Source organism: Podarcis gaigeae (assembly GCF_964106915.1).
Source record: "Podarcis gaigeae genome assembly, chromosome: 6".
Classification (NCBI taxonomy): Eukaryota; Metazoa; Chordata; class Lepidosauria; order Squamata; family Lacertidae; genus Podarcis; species Podarcis gaigeae.
In genome coordinates this window covers 6499593-6515085 of record NC_139682.1, presented here as the reverse complement: position 1 = coordinate 6515085, position 15493 = coordinate 6499593, and the positions used below count along the sequence as shown (strand labels likewise).

At 46.2% G+C, this 15493-nt stretch overlaps 1 protein-coding gene across 1 annotated transcript in view; it reads right to left on the bottom strand.

The window, feature by feature from the left end:
* Window positions 1-4707: 4707 nt before the first annotated feature.
* Window positions 4708-15493, bottom strand: part of PRPF6 (pre-mRNA processing factor 6) — a 34328-nt gene continuing 23542 nt past the window's right edge. The window contains exons 15-21 of the mRNA XM_083744175.1: window positions 15207-15326; window positions 14289-14465; window positions 13545-13678; window positions 13363-13454; window positions 9995-10109; window positions 7503-7629; window positions 4708-6257 (exon numbers count right to left, since the gene is read on the bottom strand). Coding sequence (XP_083600301.1) covers window positions 6105-6257; window positions 7503-7629; window positions 9995-10109; window positions 13363-13454; window positions 13545-13678; window positions 14289-14465; window positions 15207-15326 — 918 coding nt within the window. The 3' untranslated portion in view covers window positions 4708-6104. The remainder of the gene's footprint in view (window positions 6258-7502; window positions 7630-9994; window positions 10110-13362; window positions 13455-13544; window positions 13679-14288; window positions 14466-15206; window positions 15327-15493) is intronic.

Below are 15493 nucleotides of genomic sequence, written 5' to 3'. Positions count from 1 at the left end.
AATATTGTCCACCCGGACTGGCAGCAGCAATCTGGGGTTGCGGACAGGGGGACAACACACCTTGTCCTCCCTGTAGAGGCCATTGGGTATTGAACCTGCAACCTTCTGCATGCAGAGCGGGTGCTGTAACCACTGAGCTACGGTCTGCCCTCTTTCGCAACCGCCAGACTTTTTCCTTTGGGGTTAAGCAACCCCAGTGAAGCTCATCTGCCGCGCACACCTCAATTTCGCCAAGTATTGCTTGTGTCCCTTTTTTGAGTTGGCCTGGACTCCAACCCCTCACTGAATAAAAGGTAAAGGGACCCCTGACCGGTCCAGTCGTGACCGACTCTGGGTTTGTGGCGCTCATCTCGCTTCATTGGCCGAGGGAGCCGGCATACAGCTTCCGGGTCATGTGGCTAGCAGGACTAAGCCGCTTCTGGCGAACCAGAGCAGCACACATAAACACCGTTTACCTTCCCGCCGGAGCGGTAACTATTTATCTACTTGCACTTTGATGTGCTTTCGAATTGCTAGGTTGGCAGGAGCTGGGACCGAGCAACAGGACCTCACCCCGTCGCGGGGATTTGAACCACCAACCTTCTGATCGGCAAGTCCTAGGCTCTGTGGTTTAACCCACAGCGCCACCCAGTCACATAAATAGGGCACTGTTTGAATTGACCGTAGGGAGGTTCTGACTTTCTTTTTTAAAAGAACTGTTAAACGAAAAATTCAGAACGGAGCATTAAGTTACATCTGTATAGATTTCGGGGAGGGAGAAGACGCTGGACAGCTCTCTGCTGCCCCTTGGTGTTGAGGCTGGCAAGATCTAAGTGAGGGAAAGCTTTAAAAAAAGTGCACAGTATAGAAATATGCTCTAATGTGGATGTTTCTGCACAAAGGAGATCCTTTATTTTTATTTCAAATTTTTAAAATTGATTTTCAAAAATTCAAAACAGACAGACAAACACAACAAACATACATACATCCTCCTTATATCTTGGTAACATTATTAAGTGACTTCCTCAAATCCCCCTGGTTGAATTTCATTGTATATCATTTTAACAGTTTTCCAAAATCGATTTTCTCAAACAATTAACTTGATCACTTAACATCTTTCATTCTTTCTAATTTAATTTTAAACATCTTAAATCTTCTCCTTACATATTTGAATCCTAAGCCTATCTATTATTTGCAAGCTTTTCCAATTAAGTTATCTTAACATATTTAGCTAAATAGTCTTTAAATTTCATCCATTCTTCCTGATACTCCTCCTCCTTCTGGTCGCGGACTCTTCCATTCAGGTTGGCCAGCTCCGAAAAGTCCATCATCTTCATCCGCCAATCTTCCACTGTTGGTATTTCTTGTGTTTTCCAATTCTTGGCTAACAAAATTCTTGCTGCAGTTGTGGCATACAAAAATAATTTAACATCTTTTTTGGGCAATTCCAAACCTTAAAGGAGATCCTTTAGACAAGGGCAATGGATGGTTTGGTTTTGAATGAGTGCATTAAGTCAACTGTGTTGTAGCTCTACACTCAATGGGTTGCGCTGTCTTTAATTAAGTTTTCAAAGGCACAATATAGACCAGAATAACCCCTCTGCAGCACCACAAATCCAACTCAATGGTGTAATGTTGGAAAATGTCAATCACTTCTCCTACCTAGGCAGTTACGCATTTTAAATAAAAGGGCACATTCTACCCATGTGAAAACACGCTGATTCCCAGACCATCTGCGAGCCAGAATTAGAAGGCAAAAGGGCGGGATCTGGCCCCTCGGCCTTAGTTTGCCTACTCATGATCTAAAGGTCTGTCACATGGAGGATGGAGCAAGCTTGTTTTCTCCTGCTCCCGAGGGTAGGACTCGAACCCATGGCTTCGAGTTACAAGGAAGGAGATTCCGACTAAACATCAGGAAGAACTTTCCGACAGTGGAGCAATCTCCCTCAGGACTCTTCTTCCTTGAAGGTTTTTAAGCAGACTGGATGGCCATCTGTCATGGATGCTTTGGTTGAGATTCCTGCATTGCAGGGGGCTGGACTAGATGATCCTTGCTCTCCCCTTCCAACTCTGCAAGTCTACGATTCACCAGTGAAAGACGCCAGGTTCAAGTCTTGCCATTTCAAGGCACGTTTCCCATTTGAAGCCCTTGTGAGCTACTTATCCATCAGTGCTGCAAGCTAGAGAAACCTACAGAAGGCGTCTTTCTTTTATACCATTCTTGCCTCTCTCTCTTTTTTTGTAATCAGCATCATCTAGTAATTTACACAGAACATAGAGAGGAGTTATACAGGCACCCATCCTAATTCAGTGGCTGATCTATAAAGTAGAAAGGGAAAGTAGAAAGGTAAAGGGACCCCTGACCATTAGGTCCAGTCGTGGCCGACTCTGGGACTGCGGCGCTCATCTTGCTTTATCGGCAGAGGGAGCCGGCATACAGCTTCCGGGTCATGTGGCCAGTATGACTAAGCCGCTTCTGGCGAACCAGAGCAGCGCACGGAAACGCTGTTTACCTTCCCGCCGGAGCGGTACCTATGTATCTACTTGCACTTTGACGTGCTTTCGATCTGCTAGGTTGGCAGGAGCAGGGACCAAGCAACGGGAGCTCACTCCGTCGCGGGGATTCGAACTGCCGACCTTCTGATCGGCAAGTCCTAGGCTCTGTGGTTTAACCCACAGCGCCACCCGTGTCCCCTGGCTGATCTATGGCTGATGGGAAAAAGATTCCAGTGACCTCTAGGAACAGAATCTGCCTTATAGTCAGCCCACTAATCCACTAAGCTCAGCATTGTCAACACTGGCAGTATCTCTCAAAGCTTTTAGACAGGTTTTCTCAGCCCTACCTGCAGATTGCAAGGGCCAAACCTGGGCCCTTCCCTGAGCAAAGAATGCTGTACCGCTGAGGTGCAGTTCTTTCCTCTGGCAGATCTTATCCATTTCACTCCGCATTCCCACCACCCACAATTCAAGACCTGCAACATGCGTATCAGCAGGATCTGGCCCCATCCAAACCATCTTTGGAGATACAGCAGTGGGACAGCCTTTTTGCTGGGCCTCAGCCCACTGCAAGCAAGCTGGATCTATTCACTGCCGTGTGCACGATTCAGCCTTCAGCTGGCATTGCGGTTTATGGCACAAACACGCAAAGTGAATGCAGAATCCTGCGTTGACCAGCTTGGCAAAGGCTCCCAAGGATTTCACAGGAAACAACAAAGTTACTAAGACGATGGTCAAGGAAGATGCTCTTCTTTCTTTCCACCAGCAGAGGAGGCTGAAGGTAAATAAATCTCCCCTTCAGGAACAAGAACTGAATAGTTCACATGTACATTTGACAGAAAGCTGCCATCGTGTTTTTAAAAAACCCAAACAAACAGGGCTGTGCTTTCGATATTCTAATTACAGTATAAGAATCAAGTTTGGGCATAAAAATACACACTGCCCTGTCATTTGGAGAAGGATCCAGGAGAATCTACAGTGGTACCTTGGGTTACATACGGTTCAGGTTACGTACGCTTCAGGTTACAGACTCCGTTAACCCAGAAATAGTGCTTCAGGTTAAGAACTTTGCTTCAGGATCAGAACAGAAATTGTGCTCTGGCGGTGCGGCGGCAGCAGGAGGACCCATTAGCTAAAGTGGTGCTTCAGGTTAAGAACAGTTTCAGTTTAAGTATGGACCTCCAAAACTAATTAAGTACTTAACCCGAGGTACCACTGTAATTGTTTTGAACCCAATTATTTTGCCAGAATCTTCAGAGAAGGCTTTTTCAGGGTTTCACTTCCCAATCCTTTCCCAGAGATTGTACTCCCAAATCTGGCACGTCCAACAAAAAGTGAAACTACATAAAGAGTTGAGTGGGGAGGGCTTTTGGCACTGCAAGATCAGCAACAACAAAACCACTGCCACCCAAAAGTGGGGTAGTGAAAGAGCCCACTTATTAGCCCAAGTAGAGCATTAACATGCCCCATTCAGCATTCATTTGATTGCGTCTAGCAGTTATCCCCTCCTGAGCACTGAGAAAAGAAGAGAGAGAGAGATAACACGGGCCCAGTTCACTTGGAGATCACCCAAAAGAAATGATGTTCTTAGTATTATAAATATGGCTGTCACAGGTAAACTGGGCATCCGCCTATAAAGGCACACACACACTAAACATGGAGGGCAGACCAAGTTGCCAAACACCTTTAGGCTCTGAAGATTCCCATGCAGGTTCTCTCATGAGTGCCTGCACAGAGATCACAATGAAGAATCGAGAATGGGGCGGCTTTAGCCTTAGCTCCTACCCTCTCTCCATGCCATTTCTGAATGTAGAAGGGAAACCTGGAAACATTAGAAGTTGTGACTGGTCTCAGAGCCCCATGGCATTTGTTGGGGAAACTTATGTGGCGACCTTCGGATATCGCTGGACAACATCTCCCATCTGAAAGGCATGACATTGGCTACTCCTGCTGTATTTTCAAGTGATGTATCTCCCAGCCTGGGGCCTTCCATGGTTGGGGGTGACTCACGTTTCAGTCCGAAACCTCTCGAGGGCAAGACATTGGAAAAGGCTAGTCTACTGAATGTCTGAACATCCATGCCCCCTTCCCCCATCTCTAATTTAAGGGTTTGCCACTTTAGAGGTTTTCCTATAGTAAGCACTCTGCCTCCACTCCCACCTACGTTTTTTTGTCAACTCCAAACAACCGCACTCATCTCTCACACACAGTAAAGATCAGAGTCAAAAAAAGTATCACAAAACGAAACAGGATTGTATTTTACAGCTTCTTACTATGTACAACCATCATCGGTTCATGTTTTTTTTAAAAAAACCAACCAAGGTTTCATCCAGAAACACACAAGATATATCTTAACACAGAAGACGTTTTGGGAAAAGAAATGGTGTCAGGGATGCTGGATCGTTTCATCTGGGGATGGGAAAGCTTTGGTGTGTTGTTGTGGGAGGGACTCAAGCTGGGATTTATTTTTTTAAAAATCCATCTACACGAAAAAAAGACTTTCATCCAAGGCAGCCACACACGTCCATCATTGGGACATATTTATGCAAGTTCCAGTGAAATGAATGGGAGGTTCACACGTACCTGCGGGAACAATTGTGCTGCGCCCATTCATTTCACTGGGACGTGTGCAGGTGACATTCCTGCTGGGCTTTGTGTACAACCCACAGACCTCACCAACCCACCTGTCCTCCTCAAAAGCCGCCTCTTCTGTCTGACACAGAAAGGGGTTTCCTTCTTGCTTTTCCAGCCTTATGCCACTGACTTCTATGGTTAAGTATGTGGACTGCAAAGTCTATTTTCAACTGCTGTACTACTCCTGTGATACCTTCCTCTTAAGACAGATGACATGTCTTAATTCCGGAGAGAGAAATTTAATAATTGACAAAATAGTCTCTCTACTTTAATGTAGCTAAAGGCATTTTGTTGAAGTTCTGTCCTAACCCCACTGAGCTCCAAACAGGTCTCATCCTGAAGTCAATCTTTTCAACTTTTGCCTTTCAACTGCCACCTGTGGGTCTCTGAGTGATCGTTGCCTTTCAGGCCTCGATGGGGTCACATCTACACAGCAAACCTGAACTGGTTCCAACATCGTAGCTTCCCACACAAGAAGCTCTAAAAACTCCGGAAAAGGTCTTAGGCTTTCCTTAAGGATCCCTAACATTCTCTGTCAGAGAAAATCCCCCTTGTGGAACACCAGGAGAGTTAAACTCGTTCGAAAACAGATTATATTTCACTGTTTGTGTTCCGCAGGCTGCCATGCTCTAAACAGCTAGGAGTCACTTTCATCGAGGCTCAGTTGCTTTTCAGAAGTAACACACCAGGTGGAGTCCAGGCAGAGTGAAATAAAACGCTTGCCAGCTGACAGGCCAAGGTTCCCACTATTCATGTTTCAGGATGGCCAAGATGGTAAATAAAGCTCTCTCCCTACACAATCGTTATTTTGCTCATTAAGAAGCGCTTGGGGGAGGGACTGGCTTTCCTTTTAAACCTGACCAGGGAAAAAAGTCACCCCCTTTTCTCTGCCCTCCAGACTCCTTCCAGGAGCCATAGCTTGAGGGGACGAAATCCAAGGGGGGGAAGCCAAGTAAAGAGGCCACGGTGTGGCTCAACAAAGCCTCCTCTCTCCTCTAGAAGGTGTTCTTTATCTTGGCCGCCACCAGCACCAGGATCTCCCCAATCTTGCTCTGCCAGTTGCTGATGTCCTTGGAGACCTCACACCACAGCTCTCCGTGGCGCGGCTCTGCGTTTTCACAGCGCTTTCTCACCTCCTCTTGCTGCTCCTGCAGGGAGAAAACAGCACAGGAGTCAGCTTTAACCATTGACATCCAGAAGGACCCCCAAGAACGGTGCAATTCTATCTTTACTCAGAAATGAAGTCCCACTGCACACTGTGAGGCTCACTCACTGGTATGTGCATTTAGGACTAGCTTAGATATATGGCTACATTGCAAACAGTCTGTTTAAGATAAATCAACAAGGAGGTTACAGAAGGAAATTTCTCTCTGTTTCTTTGATAACGCCTGGACGGGAAAGATTAACGATCTGGGAGCTGCCAAAATAACAACTCTCAAAGAGCTGGACAGAACTTTGAAATTGGATGCAATTAAATGAAGCGGTGCGATGAAAAAACAGCTGAAGGAGTACAATATACGGACAAACCTGCACTCCATAGAAAAAAAAAAGTATCTGTTGTCTGACATGAATGAGGATCGTAGAACCAGAGTCAAAATGTGGAAGGGAAAAATCGGACATGGAATTATTCATAAGGATGATGAGAGGCAGGACTATGATGTTGAATGCGCTTCGAAATTCAGACCGTGGGAAGTCAAAACAAAATTATTACAATTTGGAAGACAATTGGACCTTTTTTATTTCAGTTTTTTATTTTTATTGGATTCGATTTGATATGTTAAATGGATATTTTTATAGGAAAATTAATAAATGCTTTAAAAAAAAAAGAAGGACTGCAGCTGAGAAGGACCTGTTATGTGGGTTCAGTTTCCCTGGGCTGGGAAGGCCAATCCACCCCTCTATAAGAATTCCACTGTCCTCAGTCATGTGCATTCAGCTGCTGAAATGACTGGCGGTGTTGGGGCCAATGGAAAAGCTCACCGTTGCAAAGATCAGCCCAAGGAGTTGTGGAACCACAGGCTGGGAGTACTGCACCCTGCTTCCACATATGAAGTAGCAGGTACATTGCCCAACACTTCCGTTTTTAAAAAAGGCCTTTGCCAGAGAACTGCTGAAGCACTTGGAAGGAAGGGAGTGACATCCTTCAAGACATGCTCTTTCGAGAAAGGCAGTCCAAGGGGAGAGATATGGAGCAGGTGAAGGAACTCTTGGGAGATCCTTGTTCACCCTCCCCAGAAGATCACTGAAGCTCCTTCCCAAGAAACATGGAATCCTGCTCAGCCTCAGCTTTTGCAGACTTGGAAATGGAAAAGGAGCAGGAAACTGAGGTGCCCCAAATCAGCAAAATCTCCTCAGCGGGTCCAATTAAAGATTGGCAGATCCCTTGAAGTTACCTCTGTGCCATGCTGAAGCTCGAATTTGTAGAAGAAAGCCCAGGCGTCCCCTAGGTCAGAATCGATCTTCACCGTCCGATGGAACCACTCACGAGCCTTGGTTATTTTACGTTCACTCCAGAACAACCTATGGAGGAAAGAGAGTTAAAGAAGTAGGTGAGCTGGGGAGACCAGCAACACCGTTCTGACAACACATTCTGCATCGGGGCATTTGCCTTGACCAGTATCTAGTCACACAGCCTATGCAGAGGAAACAACTTTGGGAATGCTCTTCAGAATATTATATTGGCCTTTGCAAGGAGATAAAATGCAAATGCTAAGCTGCCTTTTAAAAGATGAGTCGCTCCAGGGAAAGCAGTAAATCATCTCTAGCCGAGCCAGAATGGACCCTCTTTAGTTTATTTGTGCAATGCTCATCCACTCTGCAGCACTCCATTCAACACCTGCACAGCAGTCCCATAAATGAGGGATAGAGAAACAGTGACCCTCCAAAGGATGCCGGGACCCCAATATTTATCAGCCGCAGCCAGCATGGCCAAAGCTGACAGTAGCTGAAAGCCCAGCAATACTAGGAGGGCAATAGGTGCCCCAACTCTGCCGCAAACACACAAACAGACCTAACTCGGCCTGCTGCCAACCGGCAGGGGGATTAGGAAATGGAAGACTGTTTAGATTGCTGATCGAACAAACGATGGGCACAGTGCCGCAGAAGTGGTTCCTGTGCGTGCCCCGTGGAAATGAAAGGGAGCTGCGTCAAGAGACACGCTTGGTGGACTGTGTACAATGCTGAAGTCTGCAACCAAATGAGATCCCCTTCTCCAACAGAGCACAGCTGTTAACTACGGAAAATCCACCTGGGAAGCAGCCAGGCACAGCTGTGGAGGGAGAACTAAGGGCTATGCTTAATTCCAGAGCTTTTCAGCCTGCATGTTCTAAAAATCTGCTTGTGCCCGTTTAAGATTTGTCCCCCAATGAACCAGCTGCACTGGCTTTTGTTTTGTTGTGTTGTGACAGGGGTCAATTTATGCACATCAAAAGACAGGCTCAGTCAAGACCAACAAATCTCATTTGCTGTGATTTGATAGAAAGGTTGCCTGCAAGTCTGAGCTGCATGATTGCGTCTTTGGCTTGTGGCTGATAAGAAGAAAGAAACACTACCTGTAAGATTCACACCTGATGCTCTTAGAAGTCATTTGAAAGCCCATTGATTATTATGGGTTGCATCATATCACAGGGCAGGGACACAGGTCACTAGGGCAATGAAACGTTGCTTAAATGACCAGCAAAAGCTAGGCGGTTTTTGTCGAGAACTACAGTAACTCCTCATTTATCCTGAAATCTCTCAGGAACCTACCCATTTGTCTTGGAGTTTAGACTCTCCAAGCCAAGCATTCCAGTGGTTTTGAAAATTTCTATCTCCATTCGTGCAATTTCCTAACCCTTTTGCTATCTTTAATCCATCTGCCCTGGGATTTTTTAAGTTAACAAAGTTGGGGGTGGGGTGGAATCATTTCAAAGATACATGTACAGCCTTGAGCAAATTTAACTTATCATAACAAATTAGTAGTGCTGATCGGGTCATGTACTAAACAACCCCACTCCTGAGTGTCTGTAGCAGAACATGAGCAAACTGCAGGCGGTTCCGAGGGGCAAATGCTCCAGCCCCACAGGGCAATGCTGGCCAGGCCTGTTGGGTCTGTAAAGGGAGAGCATGCTAGAGCACAGCCAATGCTCCCTAGTGCGTTAACAGGGGACTATCAGGAGGGCAAGCTGCCTTTGTGAGAAGATTGTGTCCACCTCTACTCATTTTCCATTCAAGGAAAACTCTGATATTCTCATAACACAGTTTCAAAGCCACTGCAGTACTTGATAATGGCTGACAAATGTGCTAAAAGCATTCCTGTGTAGACAAGCATATCAAGTTGCTTAGACAGCTGAGGGAATTTTAACCTGTTTTCATATTTAAACTTTTGCACATTTTCAAGAAGGGTTGTGAATTTACTGTTTTATCTCTTTGTAAATCATTTCAATTGTGTGTTTCTTTTTTTACAATCAAGCATTGTGTAAATTTCATGGAATTAAATAAGTAAGTCAATAAATAATAAATAATCCAACATCAGCCACTCCAGCATATGCACCAAAATCAAATCATATGCAGTTTGCTTCAACTTATTAAAAGCTGCTCAAGCTGGAGATCCAAGATTTGTACAATGCTTACTGACTGTTTTTAAACACAACACATAATTTTTGTGATTTACCACAAGTCTTTAAAAATGGGAAATTGGGAGTATGAAAGGAAAAGGAGGCAAGGGGAAGAAGAGCTGTGCAGAGCATGTGCCGACTGTTCCTAACTTCATGCAACTTCTTGATCGCTCAGCCTTTAAGCAAAGTCCACCAAGGGGGACCTGAACTTAGGATTCCAGACTTTTCTTATCCAAAGGCGGCTTTATAAACCCTGCAAGTCAGATTGCAAAGCAGACACCGTTACTCACTTGGCCACGGCCAGGAGGACGTGGGGGTCATGCTCACATTTCTTCAAAGCATCCACACTCTTGGTCTTCCTCTGGGGTCTTGCCTCTAGGAAGATTGCTTCCGACCACAGGATTCCTAAAAGTCAAAGAAGGTTGAAGTCGGACCAGATAACAGACAATGGCAAGCTGCTATTGCTTACTCACAGCAGGTATTATAACCTCCAAGCCAGCAGGCTCCCACACACAGAAAAAGACTCCACCGTTTTAATTTAGGTAGTTTTGCATACATTTGCTGCCAGCAGATGCTCGATACGTCTGTATCTCTCTTAAGACTAAAACCTCTGCGGGTGCTAATACTGGCAACACAAACAGAAGGGATTAGATTGCTGAGATCCCCAAACTGAACAGTGTGCTTCTGAATGATGCTTCTCACCTGCCCCTTTTTGCATGTCCCTGCTCGGAAGCAACCTCGCCAGGTGGAGTGGAGCTGAAACGTGAGCTTACCAGTAGGCCCTTCACGGCCTAGGACCCTCGTACCTAGGGGACCGCCTCTCCTTGTATGCCCCACGGAGGATCTTAAGGTCCATAAATAGCAACACCTTAGAGGTCCTGGGCCCTAAGGAAGTCAGATTAGCCTCAACTAGAGCCAGGGCCTTTTCAACACTGGCTCCGGCCTGGTGGAACGCTCTGTCTCATGAGACCAGGGCCCTGCAGGATCTGATTTCTTTCTGCAGGGCCTATAAGACAGAGTTATTCTGCCTGGCCTTCAGCTTGGAATCAATTTGATTCCCTCCCCCTCTTCTTTTTTCCTTTTCCCTCCTGTGATGGAACTCCTATTTGGGGACTTCCCTGGCTTTTTTCTGACCCATGTAGGACCAGTCTGGAAAGTTAGCCTTGGTGAAGACTTGACGTTTTCATGCCCTAAAAAGCTTTTGATTTGAGTTTCCATTGAAATGAGGCTGTGTTTTAATCTTGTTTTTAAGTTGTATTTCAATCAATTTGTTTTTATATCGGGTGTTAGCTGCCCTGAACCTGGTCTTGGCTGAAGAGGGTGGGGTATAAATAACATTTTTATTTTTATTATGTGAACCGCTGTTGCTTACTGGGGAGGGTAGGTTGGGATTGTGATGGGGAGGTTGGTGTGATGCAACCACACTGGAACAGCCAAGGCAACACTCAAGCACTGTGCTGACTTCCCCACCAGCTCATTCCCCCAGGTAAGCAACAGTGACCCTTTGTACCTGCCAGGAAGCTAGCATAGCAGCTCTGCACCACCTGGTGAGCCATTTCTGCAACTGTGGTGCAGAACTCCTTGACCCAAAAGGTCTCTCTCTAGCCACCCTCTTGATTAAACTTCTGCAGTTATAAGAACTGTTTGGCCTGAATTTTGTTTTGACTCTTTTCCCCTGTGCTTTCTAACAAGCTTGAGTATTGAGTTTTATCGCTGTTTTTCCATGAAGTGGTACCTCGGGTTAAGTACTTAATTTGTTCCGGTGGTCCGTTCTTAACCTGAAACTGTTCTTAACCTGAAGCACCACTTTAGCTAATGGGGCCTCCTGCTGCTGCTGTGGCGCCGGAGCACGATTTCTGTTCTCATCCTGAAGCAAAGTTCTTAACCCGAGGTACTATTTCTGGGTTAGCAGAGTCTGTAACCTGAAGCATCTGTAACCGGAGGTACCACTGTACTTGACACACAATGTTATTATAGGCAAGTTTTAATCTATGTTATGTTGTGTTCAAGGAGGGCGGGGGGGGGGGGGGGGAGAAAGATGAAAAGAAATAAACTTGGGGGAAGGGCTGTAATTAAGCAGCAGAGAATTTGCTTTGCATGTAGAAGGTCAGAGGTTCAACCCTCACCATCTTCAGGTAGGGCTGGGAGATTCCCTGACCGAAACCCCGGAGAGCTGCTGCCAACCACAATACTGAGCTAGGTGGACCAGAGGTCTGACCCAAGGGAAGTAAAAAATCAACACATTAAGGGGGGGGGGAATCCAATAGCAAACCGTGAAATCCAGCAGCTCGGAGCATGACACCCTGTTTTGTGCAAGGAAACAACACAGGCAAGCTGCCCATTTGGGGTTGGGCTGAGGGGGAAATATCCCATGTGGGCTGGGAGGGGCTTGGTTTGTAGTGCGGCCACCACCCCATCTGGATAGCCAGGATGAGCTCAGGCAGCACACCTGAATCTTGCAAAGGAGACCTACACAGATGTGCTTTCACGACTCTTTGTTTTAAAGCAGGCATAGGCAAACCTGCCCTCCAGACTACAATTCCCATCATCCCTGACCACTGGTCCTGTTAGCTAGGGATGATGGGAATTGTAGTCCCAAAACATCTGGAATGCAGAGTTTGCCTGTTTTAAAGGGCTTTATATCCTACATCTGCAACCAGCCCACCCTAACCAAATCAGCCCCTTCCTTCATTTAATTACTACGTAGATAAAAAAGAAATATTTTTTTAACATCCCGGTGATTACTACAAAAGAACATTTTTTCAGTCACTGCATTCATTTCTCAACATTCAAGGACTAAGAAATAAGCCCTGGTGGACTGAACTGACCATTTTCAATCTCTTTATTTTCTTAGTATCAAAGGAGGGCTTTTTCTCCATAGGAGGCGGCTTGGCATAGAAGATAAGCGTTAAGGTTGCTCTGGGCACCTTTGGTGTGGGCAAGCCAGCCATACATTAGGACCACCCACAGAGAATTTTAACTGCCACAGATAGACCCATACAGAGCCTCTCTCAAGCATCAGCTCTCATCTCTCCAGAGATAAGCAAACAAGACTGAGTACAAGCCTCCAGAGGGAGACGTGTCAGGAAACTGAAACATGCACCATCTGGTACGTCTGATGAGTTTCGAAGGAGAATGAGGCCTACGTAGACTGGAGCTTAGCGGACCAGAAAGAGGCATGGCAATGTCAAAGTTCAAACCCATGGATTGCCCAATATCTATTGGCACTGAGGGAATAACCACAGATCCTGCTCGCACCGTATGGTTGTCCTAATGGCCAGAGCACATAGAGCTTGCTTTAGAAGAGGCGTGCCAGCTAGCCTAAAGCTGTGATGCTAATTGAGAGGGTTGTGTTTTTAAAAGAAGAAGAAGAGTTTGGATTTGATATCCCGCCTTTCACTCAAAGCGTCTAACATTCTCCTTTCCCTTCCTCCCCCACAACAAACACTCTGTGAGGTGAGTGGGGCTGAGAGACTTCAGAGAAGTGTGACTGGCCCAAGGTCACCCAGCAGCTGCATGTGGAGGAGCGGAGACGCGAACCTGGTTCCCCAGATTACGAGACTACCGCTCTTAACCACTACACCACACTGGCTCTCAGAAGTCAACTCAAAGGTTAAGCAAAGGCCAACACACGAAAGAGAAACGACCCCTCTGTCACCTGAGTTGGGACACTCTTGCAGAGCCTTGGCCATCAGCGTATTGGCGATGTTCTTCAGTCCAGCTCTGTATTCTAATCGCACGGATTCCAACCTGCGGGAGGGAAGAACACAACATTTCAAGGTTAGCAAAGCTGCAGGAGATTTCTAAGAAATGAAAGACACGGAATCTCCATAGGCTCACCACAGGTCTTGGTTCTTTGGATTCTTTAAGCGAGACTTCTCCAAGATGGCTCTGGCTCGGGTGAGCTGGCCGACCTTCTCCTCCAGCCTGGACAACAGCAGCCAAAGGGGTATGGAACCAGGACATTTCTTCAGCTGTTTGGAAGGGAATAAAGCCTTACTCAAGAAGCCACAACTGTGCACATAATTGTAGCCACAGACACTTCGGTTGCTGAAAAGACCTGTGGCTACAAACTGTATTTATTGGATTGGACTCTTTTCATTGCAAGAGGAATTATCTCTGCACCATCATGGAATGGGGGTGGGGAAAACAAGACTTTATTTGTCCTTAGGCAACTGTTCCCGTTAACAAGTCCAAGCTGGGCACGTCTATAGAGAGCCTGGTTTATCGATCAGATACTTAAGAGCAGCCTCGCTAGTCAGTCACTTTCCCGGAACAACTCATTAATCCTCACGGACAAAATCTGTCCGAGCCAAACAGTAACGCAAAAGCATGCAAGAATTACTGGGGTGGGAGTGAGAGAAGAACTGCTGGCATGCCTGATAAAACGTTGACAGAGACTGCAAGGTTGATGCAGTGGCTGCAATGGTCTGAGCCAGGAGCCTGACCTCTGATGCTCCTGTTTGGCTTTCCACAGGGATGCTCAACTGCAGAGGCTACTGCTGGAGCTTTCCATCTTCTCCCCAAGGAATGAGGAGGAGGCGGGGAAGAGGAAAAGGAAAAGGAAGCAGGTTGTGCCCTTACCCCTTGGTTATAAGCATCTCGGGCTTTTTCTATCAGTTCCTCCTGCTCCTCTATTTGCCCCTTCATCATCCACAGCTTAGGGAAGTCTTCGTAGTGCTTCAGCGCTTCCTCGCAGAGCTCCTGAGCTGCAGCAATGTTCCCAAGAACCCACTCGAGTTTGACAGACTTCATGAAGACCTAAGAGGATGAAGGTGAGGGGAAGAGAGAGATCATCTCAAAGACTGTCACAGCCAGACCACACGTATTCCAGTCCAAACACACCCACAGCTTGCAAGAGCTATTATGCCCCATAAATACCGTATTTCTTGCTCTATAAGACTCACTTTTTCCCTCCTAAAAAGTAAGGGGAAATGTGTGCACGTCTTATGAAGCGAATGCAGGCTGCACAGCTATCCCAGAAGCCAGAACAGCAAGAGGGATTGCTGTTTTCACTGCGCAGCGATCCCTCTTGCTGTTCTGGCTTCTGAGATTCAGAATATTTTTTTTCTTGGTTTTCCTCCTCCAAAAACTAGGTGCGTCTGGTGCGTCTTATAGATCGAAAAATACGGTAAGTTTTTGTACTGTTTGGTTGCTCATTTCAACAAATTTAATCGAGTTTGTACTGGACCATGAACACTTGGGAAGCAAGATGTTTAAAATATTAAAAAGCAACTCAAGCAAAACTATTGAAAAGACCCAGACTGTAACTGGTCCCAGAGCGGCTGCTTCCTCTTGTAATATGTCACAGGCTCAATCCCCAGCACCTCCAGTTGAAGGACTTTAATGATGAAGGATTGGAAAAAGACCCTTTGCTCAAACCATCACCATTAGACTAGACAGAGAAATGTGTCCAGGTCTGTAAAGGTGGTTTCATACATTCACTGGGACCTGGGTGGTGGTTTCAATGCTGAAATACCCGTAGAGCTATGCATGGCTTACCCTGGCTGTTGGGGCGCTGCTACGAGCCTTGGCCAACAACCTCCTTGCTCTTTCGTATTCGTTATTTTCAGATTCCAACTTCACAGCAGCCAGCCAAATCTCCTCGCTGTTCGGGTTGGCCTGAATAATAACAGAAGGGCAGACAAATATACGTAAAGGAAAGCAGTGGTGGGCGCTAAAAGGATGTTGCTTCTTTGAGATCCACCAGCCCTGTTCTTGCTCTATTCCATTAGAGGTAGCAATTCATGTTCTTCACAGAGTGTGGTGCATGAAAGCCCAACACTACA